At 46.2% G+C, this 12,077-nt stretch overlaps 1 protein-coding gene across 3 annotated transcripts in view; it reads right to left on the reverse strand.

Annotated features, from left to right (window-relative positions):
- GALNT7 (polypeptide N-acetylgalactosaminyltransferase 7) overlaps positions 1-11,814 on the reverse strand; it is a 143,928-nt gene extending 132,114 nt beyond the window's left edge. The window contains exon 1 of one of the 3 annotated variants that reach the window (XM_082726946.1): positions 10,448-11,814. In XM_082726946.1, the coding sequence (XP_082583072.1) occupies positions 10,448-10,573 (126 nt within the window). In that variant the 5' untranslated portion in view covers positions 10,574-11,814. The remainder of the gene's footprint in view (positions 1-10,447) is intronic. The other 2 variants (XM_082726945.1, XM_082726944.1) reach the window with 2 other exon arrangements.
- Positions 11,815-12,077: the final 263 nt, after the last annotated feature.

Consider the following 12,077-nt stretch of genomic DNA (forward strand, 5'->3'; position numbering starts at 1 on the left):
CCAGATAATCATTAAGCATGTAAGTTTACTATTAAAAAAAAGTAGCATACCTCTTGAGGCCCAGATGTATTCTTAAACCCAGGGACTCAATAAGAGATTAAAGATTTAAAAATGATTAGGTCATTTATTTTATTCTCCTACAGAACTGCTCCCACAAGTATGTGATTTAATTTTAATCCATCCAGTTTAAAATATTCTTGGTAATAACAAATTCCAATTGCTTTGCTTGGAAGCCTATTAGCAGACTAGTTGGTATTGATATTATACAGCAGTTAATTGTACCTTCTAGATTTGGGAAACCAGGCTGCTCTGTAGCAGTTCTATAAACCTAATTAGATAATGCAAAGTTAATTTTTTTCCTCAAGTTTCAGAGTACCAGTTCCTATATTCAGTGAACCAAATCAGGTCTCCCGGTTGGCATGTTTAAATGTTTCTTAGGAGTAACGCTTTAAAATGCTACCAAGCCCAGAAGGGAATTTATAATGGAGCAGAAATGAGAACATTTCTCATTTTGAAATATTCAGGACTCTTAGTAAAAGGAAGCACCGGAAGGTAGTCCTTCCCTCTCCCAAACAAACTAAAGGCCTGGAAAACTGCAGTTCACACTGCCTCAGCATTGCTTTCAGGATCCCAGGACTGAGCTAGAATGAAACAGTGGACTCCACTGTCAAAAAACCAACATCACCTGAAATGCTGAGCAGACAATTTTGCTACTCTGGTTCTTCCTGTAATTACACATCAGGCAAATTAATGTGCTAAAAACTAAAATCTGCCTAATATTCTGCGGATAAAGTTTCTTTTCCAACTTCAAATATTAAAATGTTCTGGTCACAGCTTCTTATAAGTTACTGGATTTCAGACCAAGAGAGCGCAAAAGAATGCCTGCCATGAATTCTAATTGTTTTAACAGAACGTATGTATAGCATATGAAGTATATATTACTACACCCACATGATTACAGTTTAGCTTAAAATGTACAGATGCGTCTATATACACACATGGGGAGCGGGTGCAGAGAGGTGCCTAATTAAGGTGGAGCAGATAGAATCCAACATGTGTTAAGTTCCCCTTTGATAGTTAAGTTCTCTAAAACCCTTCCTCTTCTTGTATCTTTCATCTTGTGAAGGTGATTATTCACCACTTGAACTTCTTTTTCTTCTAGCTGGTTCCGCTGGGTTATCCCACTTACAGGGATGCCAGTGAAGATGCCACGGTGTCCCTCTGAGGACCAAGGTGCTATGGGTTCATCTACCAGGCCGGTAAGTGAGCTTCTGCAGCCACTTTCCAGATCCCTAATGGTGATCAACTCTTGCTTAAATGCTGGAACATCCAATACTGCTGATGGCCCTGCCCTTAAATTATCTTTGCCCATGTTTTCTACAGGGCAACAGGCTCCAAATCTTCTCCTTCTGCCTATGCTCCTTTCATCTCTCCCCGACCTGGCACCTGAAAGGAGGCATTTTCCGGGGTTCGGTTTTCCTACCCACACTTTCCTCCTCTATCCATATAGAGTTCCTTCGTTTACCAAGCCAGGCCTCAAGCTTCAGACGTATTCCTGCCAATGATTTGCACACTTTGCATCCAGTACTGATTTGGTTATGAGCTCCACCTACCCAGTAGACATGGTCTATAAAATGTGACATCCACCCCCACACTAAAAAAAAAAATCTACATGCCCAAACCAAGCCAATGTTTTGTTTTACAGCCCCCAAATCTCCCCATCCCCCAGACCAGCACTTCTCAAAGTAGGATCCCTGGACCAGCAACCTGGAAACCAGTTATAAATGCCAATTCTCTGCCCCACCTCAGACCCACTGAATCAGAGATTCAAGGCCTGAGGCTGGAGTACTTTGTTCTAACACACCCTCTAGGTGACTGTGAGGCCTACTGATGTTTGAGAACCTCAGCTTTAAACAGTTCTGTTCCTTCTAAGGCATCAGCATCCTCCCCTTTCAGTTCCATCCAGAGGGTTCCTCCACCTACACTCCACACCAGCTAATTCTACTTTCACAATCTCGTTCTCCTCAAATACACGGTCTTGGTCCTCCTAGCTTTTGGGCCTCGTCATATCCTAGGAGGCATTTCTCTCCTGACTGAAATCCAGCCTGCACTGTTTCCAGATTATTCATGATAGCCCAGCTCTGGCCATTCATAGTATTCAATCTTTCAGGGCTCAGACTCTGTCTTTCTAGGGTTTGCTCTCCCCATCTTCCACCCCCCAATCCCATCTTCCAGCCATGCAGTCCCCGGCATTTGCTGTAATCTTTCATGACTTTGCACATACCGCTCTTCTGTCCTCACACACCTGTCCCTCCAATACATGTTTTCTAAAGAGCTCTTGACAGCACCCAGGCCTTATAGACTAGATGCTGCATTCTCTGTCCCACAGGACCCAGTAGACTTAGCTAATACAGTTCTTGCCTCACACTACAATAGGTCGTCAAAAAAAAAAAAGTCATTACTCATTTTATCTTGGACCCTACATAGACAACTATACAATTTATCATCCAAAGCAGGGCCCCGTTTATATCTGCAAGCTTATCAAGTACTATATTCCCTCCAAACTCACCAGGCTCTAGTCATCCTGGCCCTCTATTTCTCAAACATTATAGCCTTTCATTCCAACATCAGGGGCTTTGCACTTTCTGTTCCCTCTGCTGGGAACATTTATCCTTCAGAATTGCATTACAAGGTTATACTCATTCTTTGGGTCTCAGCTCAACCACCCGCCCTCTGAACTTCCCTGCATGGTCCCCACTGCCCCTTTCTCCTTCATGTTACTCTGCACTGTCTTCAGTGTTATTTGAAATTACTGCTCTATTGCCTCTATGTTCCTTTCAATGTAGCCCGCTTGAGCACACCTACTTGTTAAAATCTACAGTGTTTGGTCAGAGCCAAGTTCAAATCCAAATACAGGAGACAATTCTGGCTCTACCACTTACTATAAGTAAATGACCTCAGGTAAAGAGTTCACCTCATCTATAAAGTGACAATTACATCAGACCTGCATTACAGGGTTGTTGTTACCATTAAACAACATGATACATATATAATGCTTTCGTGGCAAAGAAGAGTCAAGGTATTTTATCTCTTGCATGTTATCTGTTATCATCGCTACTATTATTTACTGCTCTAGAGCATCTCCAATGCCTACAGCAATGGATGGTACTCAGTAGACACTCAAAAAATATTTGAAATACTTGAGCAAATTACTGAATCAAGAGTTGACAATTAATGGATGTCACCACTCCCTCAACTCTATTTCAGAAGCTTCCAAAAATCTTCTCTAAGTGCTGACTTAATAAAACCCCAACCCAGTTCCTTGGCCTACCATTTAATTCCCTTCAAATTGTGGCCCAAGCTTACTTTCTCACTCTTAATTTCCAACACTTTGTTCTAATAAAAAAAGACTTTTTCTGGTCTCACCTTATTCTGTTAGTGTAGACTGTTCTTCCTTGCATCCCTCCCGGATCCCATGGACACTCCAGGTTTAGCCAAATGTCATGCTCTTGCCTCTGAACATCCACCTCCTACAGCTGTGCAAGAACCTCCTTTTTAGGGGCCCTTGGGGGGCTCCATCGGTTAAACATCTGCCTTTGGCTCAGGTCATGATTTCAGGGTCCCAGGATAGAGCCCCTCATCGGGCTCCCTGCTTAGAGGGGAGCCTGCCCCTCCCTCTGCCCCTGTTGGTGCTCTCTTATGTAATTAAATGAAATCTAAAAAACAAACAAAAAAACTCCTTTTTACTACCGTTCTTATTGCCACAGATCATCTCACTTACAGAAGGAGCTCCAAGTCTGTGTCCTTGCCATCTCTGCATCTCCAGTGCCCAGCCCAGTGTCTTGTGGAAAGCAAGCCTCGATACGTTAGTTGGAGCAAATGAAAGGTTGGAGGTTGGGAGGTATTATAAAAAGGGCCAGGTTTATATATCAAAGAAATCTGCAATATGGACACAACACCTACTGTGCAGTTGTTATGATGAAGTCCCAGAACCTAAGTCAGGTTCGGTGGGGTGAGGTTCGGAGCTGACGACTAAAGAAAGAATTCTTAAGACATCTTTGGTGCAAAATGGTGGTTTATTAAAGCACGGGGACAGGACCCGTGGGCAGGAAGAGCTGCTGCTGCCCCAGGTTGTGAGGAGTGGCTGGTTATATACACAGGAGTTGGGTAGGTGAGGACAAAGGGGTGTTCAGAAGGGCTATTGGGGCAAAGAATACTATCAGGATATTGAAGGCTTAGTTGCTATCAAGTAAAGACAATTGGAAGTCTGATGGAATGTTACATTCCTGCTATCAAGCATCCTTGTTAATGAGATTTAGGTTTAGAAGATATTTAATTTTATTTACTTTTCCTTCTACCTCCACCTCCTTCGGAGGTGAGGGGAGGGTGACATTAGGCTTGAGGAACTGAGTTCTGTGTCTTTGGAAAACCTGAGTAACACATTTATTATGTCAACAGTTTTTATCTCTTCCACTGTTCAGTACAGCATCTCCAATGCCTAGAGCCACGGATAGCATAGTAGTAAACACTCATCTGACACCTGTTGAGTAAACAATTCACGCCTTTTTTTTTTCCTTTTTAAAGGTTTTATTTATTTATTTTTGACAGAGAGAGATACAGCAAGAAAAGGAATCAAGCTCGGGGAGTGGGAGAGGGAGAACAGGCTTTCTATTAGCAGGGAGCCCGATGCAGGCCTCAATCCGAGGACTCTGGGATCATGACCTGAACGAAAGGCACCCAGGTGCCCAATGATTCATGCTTTTAATAAAAATACATCTCCAAATTCTTACAAAGAATTTTGTTCACATTGTTAAGGCATAGTTCACCCTCTCACCCATTTCCCTCTTCCACCATGCAAAACCCAAACATAAAATCACTCCTTTCATAAACTCAAGCTATGTCCATTTTACTCTAGAGATTATAAATTCTTAATTTAAACACTTCTCCTTCTGTCAGATTGTACATTCATTCTTCAGCGATAAAAATTAGAATTCAAAACACGAGCAAAGACAATGATCTAGGTTGAAGTCAGATAATCACAATCATTTTCCTACATTCGAGAGCCACTCAAATCTTGCTGACCAACTCTTTTTTTTTTTTTAGAACTCTGGAGTTAGAATTTACAAATATTCTGTTTACAAATGGTCCACACTCAGAATTCTGATTTTCATTCATGTTGCATTATTTTCTCTCTCCTTCTGTCTCCAATTTAGGACTGATTGATCTAACGCAGCTTATACTAAAACCAAATTGTTGTAGCCCACACCTTATCTCCTATTCCATGCAGCCAGCCTCGATCACAAAATAGTTATCCAAATTCAACCTGCTCTTGAACAGCTTTCATTCCTTCCTTATGAACAATTGTGCACTCCCTGAATGGCTATTCTCCACCTATGGATTTGGCTCTTGACAAAACATTCTGTGACAGCTCTCAGTGTTTCCTTATTACTACTTGGATTAAGGAAGAAAGGAATGAACCCCATGCCCTGTAAGTATTGCATCTCTTCAACTAGGATGAGATCCCTTTAAAGCAGGGACTTCTACTTGAGGTATTCTTGGTACTCTACAATGGGGTCTTCCTGGGAGGGACGTGAAGAGACATGGTTGTAACAAGTTTGATGCCTTTGACCTTTGACCACGGGATGGGCAACACTTCTGCAAAATCCACAGATTTTGAATTCTTAGGAACCTTTGCATTTCTGGGGTGTCCAGACCTAAGGGGGCGACATGAATGAATGCCTCAGCACCCTGGTAGGTGGAGGAGATAGTCCATGAGCTACTCCAAGAAACCTAAATCCTGCCTTCAAAGGACTCAGTCAGTGGCTTACAGTGAAATGAGAAAGCTTCTGATTCTCTCCCCCCAAGAAAGCACATAAACGTACAAGTCTGCATTAATTTCAGGGGATCTGTAACGCCCAGAGTTCATAGACATGGGAGTTTTTCATTACAGGCGTGAGGGAGGACAGCAATACATAACAAAAACAAGTCCCAAGGCTTTTCAACCAGGGAAGTGAGACAACAGTGACCACTTAAGACACTACGCTTTTGATAAGTGATAGCTCTTATTCCTAATATCAATGGAGCTTCCATTTGAAATAAAGTCTTAAGGTCAAGGGCAAAGTCTTTCAGGTTGCAATCAATCATCACAGAGATAAAAGGGTTTGGTAAGGTGGAATTTGACTGTGATAGGGTAATAATTCACTCACTCAGCCTCATTTAAGCAATATTCCTTTCAACGGGTCTTAGCTTATCACTTAAAACCTCTCTGCCTAGGACTGATTCCTGAGTTAGCCCTGCTATGCATGCTCTAAACCTAAGTGGCAGTAATGGCTTGACTAAGGTAGTATCTGCACATACAAAGAATCATCCATTTACCAGCAGCTTCTCATCAGTACTGGATTAGCTATAATAAAACCACGGAAGACCTCAACATTTCCATTACAAACCTTTATTGTCAGGAGCTTATTGTTCAATTTTAAATTCAGGGCTAGGGGCGCCTGGGTGGCTCGGTTGTTAAGTGTCTGCCTTTGGCTCAATTCATGATCTCAGGGTCTGGGGATAGGGCTCCCACATCTGGCTCCCTGCTCAGTGGGGAGCCTGCTTCTCCCTCTCCTGTTCCCTTCTCCTGTTTCCTCTGTCTCTCTCTAATAAATAAAATCTTTAAAAAATTTAAAAATTTAAAAACTCAAGGCTGAAACTTGGAATGTATGGTTTGGAAGATACTATATTTAATTAAAGGAACTTTCTGCACTTCTCAAGTACTAAACAGATGGTCTTAATAAATGCTGACCTCAAAATATCCAGAGGACAAAGCCTAAAAAAGTAAACCTTCCCATAAGCATAAAATAGAACAGAAAATGTATGTTTGTCTTCAGAACTTTCAATGTGACAAATAATCTATCAGCCTAAACCTCCTGACACCTTCTCTACACCCACATCCAATCACTAGTTGTGATACCATTGCATCTTTAATAGCTCTTGAATCAATTCTTTACTTCTATTGTTACCCTGCAACATCTTGTCCCACCCGAACCATTATAATCTCCAACAGGACTCCTACACTCTGCTCTGGCTCTAAATTAATTCATACCTCCTGCAGGCAATCAGAATCCTTCCAAAAGACTAATCAACAAATCTAATCAAGTCCCCCCTTCCCCCTCTTAAAAATCCTTCCATGGCTTCTGCTGTTCTAAAGAGATCATCTTTAGCCTAGTCTACAAACATTTACATACTCATTCTACCTCTCCTCTCATTCTCCCTGTTCTAATTATATTGGTCTTCTTCTAGTTCCTCAGTTCACCATACTACTTCCTACCTCAGGCCCTTTGCACATACTTCTCCCTCTCTGGAGTGCCTTCCCCCCACATCCGTATCAACTATCTGTATTCAGATCTTCAGATTTCAACTCACTATGTCATTTCTTCAGGGGCTTTTATGACCAAATTTCTGTTCCCTTATCCCTTTTTCAAAGCATGTAGCATAATTTTTATTTGCAGATTTGTGGAGTTTTGATTAAAGTGGGGTGCTTTTTTCCCTCACAAAGCTGTAAGATCCAGGGTTAGTGGTAAGGAGTACTTCCTCGATAACTAGCATTAGTATATAGTAGGCACTCAAAAATGTTTAATTAAATCCCATCATATACAACAGAGTACAATTTGAACGGTAAGATCATCTTTCACATCATTTACCTAAGAAAAACAGTGAGAGGCCCTGAATGAGGAAGGAGATAAGAAATGTTTCTCATCTTGACCATGGGTATTATGTTTTGTAATAGTGACCTCCACAGCTGGGCAGATATGAAGTAGTCCAGGTTTTTAAAAACAAAACAAACAAAAAAAGAAAACAAAAAACGAGGTTGCTACAGACTTTATTGCCTGGCAGGCACACTGAAAGTGCAAGACAAACAATGGCACAGGGTGGAACCACAAGTACAAGCTTGCCAGAGTAGAGGCAGAACCTTTATTTGGTAGATTGTTCTAGCCTATTTCAAGACATTTACAGGGATTTAAAGAGATCCAAAAAAAAGCCTACAGGTGGATCAGCATTAAAGAAAAGGCAGGTGCGACACAGTGTGGGGAGGTGTCTACCATGATAATCAAAGGAAAAGAACTAGAAGGCAGAAGGGAAATTCAAGAGTCAGAATTTATGTGTTGGTCAGAAATGTTCTTCTAGTGCCAGATCTCAGAAGTGCTCAGACTAGTTTTTAATAAAAGCAGGCAAAAGTCCTTTATTTATGCCCGTAATGATTCACAAGCTATACCTTAAATTGCAGTTAACAACTGCCTGTTATTTTGTTTTCCCGATACAGAAGGATTCTTTTCAGTGTTAATTTACATTTAAAAGTCTTAAAAAGCTAGCTTCTGTCTTTGGCAAATGATAGCAATGACCGTGGACCCAGTGACAAACTATCAAATAAGTTGAACCAAAAATCAAGATATCACCTGCTATTGAATGACTAGCCTTGTGGCTGGGTAGTTACTATAGAACCACTTTAATACTTATTACAAAAGAGATGGGTATTGGTGTGGATGTTCCATCACCTCTTTAAAAGACTTGTCATGTGAACTACAGGACATTCTGAATATGGTTAGTTTTGTCAGGCTTTCCTCAGTTTCTCTCTCAGAAAATGGGGTTTTAACATTCCTAGCTCTCTGGGAAAGGCCATTTAATGACTTAAACACTCTCAATTGCGATATTCAGTTATCCTCTGTCAATCATTTTGAAAGCAAAAATCATAAAGAGGTCACCATCAGCCCACGAGATCTGAGAGGCTTAGAATCACAAACACACTAAAAGGAAAACTTGGGGACTTTTTATTAGTAGTACTCAGATAACTTAGATGGGAACCCACCCCAGATATTATAAAGAAATTCCACTTCAGTCCAGACTTCAAATACTAAAACGTAAGAGTAATCTAATTTTACCACATAGACGGCAACTGCTAAGGAAATCTCTTCCTAGGATTCTCATTCTTAAAAGGAAGCCTAGTCAGTCATTCAACCTCCTGATGCTAAGTTAAGGCTAAGGAAAGTTAATAAAGGAGATCACACAGACGCAGTGTGGGTAATATTTGCAAAAGGCACTTTACTGGAGAGCCTAACTCCTCCCAAGGCCCCTGGGCCACTCCGTGGCCCTGAACTCCTCACGCCCTCCGTCACCCTCAAGGGCAGCGGGCCCAGCGGGCTACCCCGGGCTCCTGGATGAGGAAGGAGAGGGGTGCGGCGGCTCATTTTCTGGGGGAGCGGAATCCGGGCGGGGGGGTTGGGAGAAGCCGGTATGCAGCCAACCAACTGGGTCAGCGAAGCTGCAGTCGCGGCGGCCCCCTCCCGGCGCGGCTCACGGTAACTAACGTTCCGAGGCGCCTGACTAAACCCTCAAAGGCAAGGGAGTGTCAAAGCTAACACTCGCGCCTTGGGCGGCAGACAAATGCGTCCCAGCGGAGGCGCGGGGAGCTCCGCTCCGCGGCGCCCCTCGGCGTCGGGCTGGGCGAGCCGGCGGCCAAAACCAAACGGCGGGGCGCCGGTACAAGTTAGTTTTCCGGCCCGAACAGCCCTGCCACAGCCGGGTTAGAGGAACCGGCCCCACATCCCCTCGGACAGAGCCGCCGGGAGCAGGCGGGCGGGCGAGAGACGCGGCTCTGGAAAAAGGGACTTCCCCCGCGCTGTGCGGACTGCGGCCGAGGGGCTCGCGAGCCGGGCGGGGACGCCCCTCCGCCACCTCGGGCCAACCGCCCCTCCCCTCACCCGGGAAGGGAGGAAGGGCCGGTCCAGGGCGAGGCCGCGGCCGCACATCGCACCCCGTCTCCCGGCCGCCAGAGCTGGGGTGGGCGGGGGGTGGGGGGTGGCAGGGAGGCGGCGCTCTCCGTACGAGCCGGAGGCGGGGCGCCATCTCCCTCCCACTCCCGGCAGGCAGGCGGGCCGGGGGAGCCGGGGGCTGCGAGCATCCCCGGACGGGTGGTGGCGGGAGGAAAGGCTGCACCGAGGGGCCTGGTCCCGAACGGCGGTGATGGCAGCGGCAGCATCTCGCCTCCTTCAGGCCTGCACGCGCCACAGGCCGCAGCCTGGACCAAACCCGCGGCCCCCAGCCGCGACCGCGGCGGTCCCGGCACGGAGGACTCGGGGGGCTGGGCGGCCGCGGCCCCGGCTCTCCTCCCGCTCCGCCCCGCAGTCCCGGCGTGGAGCGCGGCCGCCGGCAGCGGCGGCGGCGGCGCCCCAGGAGGGGGAGCGCGGGAGGAAGGGGAGGCGAGGGGGCGGGCCGGTGGCTGGTGGCCGGGACCGGGTGCTCGGGGCTCGGCGCCCCCGATCGGCCCGCGCTCCGCCAGCACCACCTGCGGAGCTGCGGCGCAGCGCCGCGCCCCGACCCCGCCGCCCCTTCTCCCGCCACGCGCGCGCGCAAACAAAACAAGTTGCAGGTCGCAGCCGCCGGAGGGGGCGGGCGGGTCACTCACCCTCATCTTGCTCAGCGGGCTTGGGTCGTCCGGCCGCGGGGACAGGGAAGACCAGAGGACTACTAGCCCCAGGAAGCTTCCCACCACCAGTAAACTGCGTAAGATGAACCCAATCTTCAGCCTCATCTTCCTCCGGCGGCGAGAGACACAGAGCCCGGCGCAGCCGCCGCCACAGCTCTCCCCTCCCTCCTTCCCCCTCCTCCGGCTCTCCACCTCCTCCCTCCCCCACCCCTACCGCTTCGGCTGCCGCCCTCTTCGCCGCCTGCCCTTTCGAGCTCCAGATCCGGAACTCCCCTTGGCTCTACCTTCCCCCGGGCTCTTCCCTCCGCCCCCCTCCCCGCGGCTCGTCGGCTCGGACAGCGCTCCGCCGCCGCGCCCCCCCACCCCCCACCGTCGGCCTCCGCAGAGCTCCAACCGACCCGTGTGCCTCGCTCTTCCAAGCTTCCTCTCTTGTCTCCCTACCCTCTTCCCAGCCCGCAGCCCTCTTCTTTCCCCACTATGTCCAAGAATCCTCTTGGCAATTCCCTGTTACCTTGTAACTAACTTACACTTTCCCCGGGTCTGGTCCTTAGCCTTTGCCCCACTGCTCAGCTCTGAAAGCTTCCAGATTCCCAAACTTTTGTTTTAATTATGGGCCATAACTCTGTCCTTAACGGCCGTACCCTCCGGGATCCCCCGGCCCGCCACCCCCCTCCCGGCGGACCTGGAGCGGTTCCTGGCTGCCCCTCCCTTTCTTACTCCCACTACCCGGAGCCCCCAGCCGCAAGGCTTGCAGGAAGCAAACCAGGAAGTCAGGGCTACCGCTGCCGCAGCAGCAGCTCCACGTGGCTGATTTATAGCTGGGAGGATTTTTTCTTATTGATTGTTCTTGCTTTTTCACACGGCTCCTTAAGGAGGTGAATTTGTAACTGAAGGGCCCAGGTGTGATGGGCACGTATCACTGGACTGGAGGGGTTCACCTGCAAAGCCAATATTCACTTTCTCTGGAGCTAATTAGAAGAATGCTTGTCTCGTGCTAATAATATCAACCTTGTTCAGGAGCTGTTTCTATTTGGAGGACCGAGGACTGGGGATTTATTAAACAATGCTCTACCTTCATTGCCTCTCTCAGACCTGATTTTTACCACTTGATGGACGTTCCTTGATTTCTATTTTTCTACCCTTTTCTGCCTATGAGACCTAAATTATACATGGAAGGTTATCGACAAACGTGTACCAAATACTTCACCCTGAGGGAGGAGTAATTTTAGTCCATATCTCCCAACAAAGATGACAGTCACTTTATTGCCAAGCCTATGTGATTACATTATCAGTGGACCATATCTTAAACTGCCTAATTTAAGTTAAACAGAATGTTTAGTATCTTATCCTAATATTTAGGATGGTGAAAGTTCATCCTTTTTCCTAATGCCTCATATCTAAAATGACTTTTAAAAAAGTAAAAACTGTTTATTTAAATTTTTAAAAAATGAAATAAGGAATTTGAATCATGCAGATAAAGAACTGTACCAACATAACTTCATGTACTTCCTAATTTGGGTTACATTACCTATATATTGAGGAATTCCACAGATGTCATAATTTCAGAATTTCCACAAAATATTTGAAGTGATGTCCTTGTGAACAACAT

This window comes from Mustela nivalis (assembly GCF_964662115.1).
Source record: "Mustela nivalis genome assembly, chromosome: 4".
NCBI classification, from domain to species: domain Eukaryota; kingdom Metazoa; phylum Chordata; class Mammalia; order Carnivora; family Mustelidae; genus Mustela; species Mustela nivalis.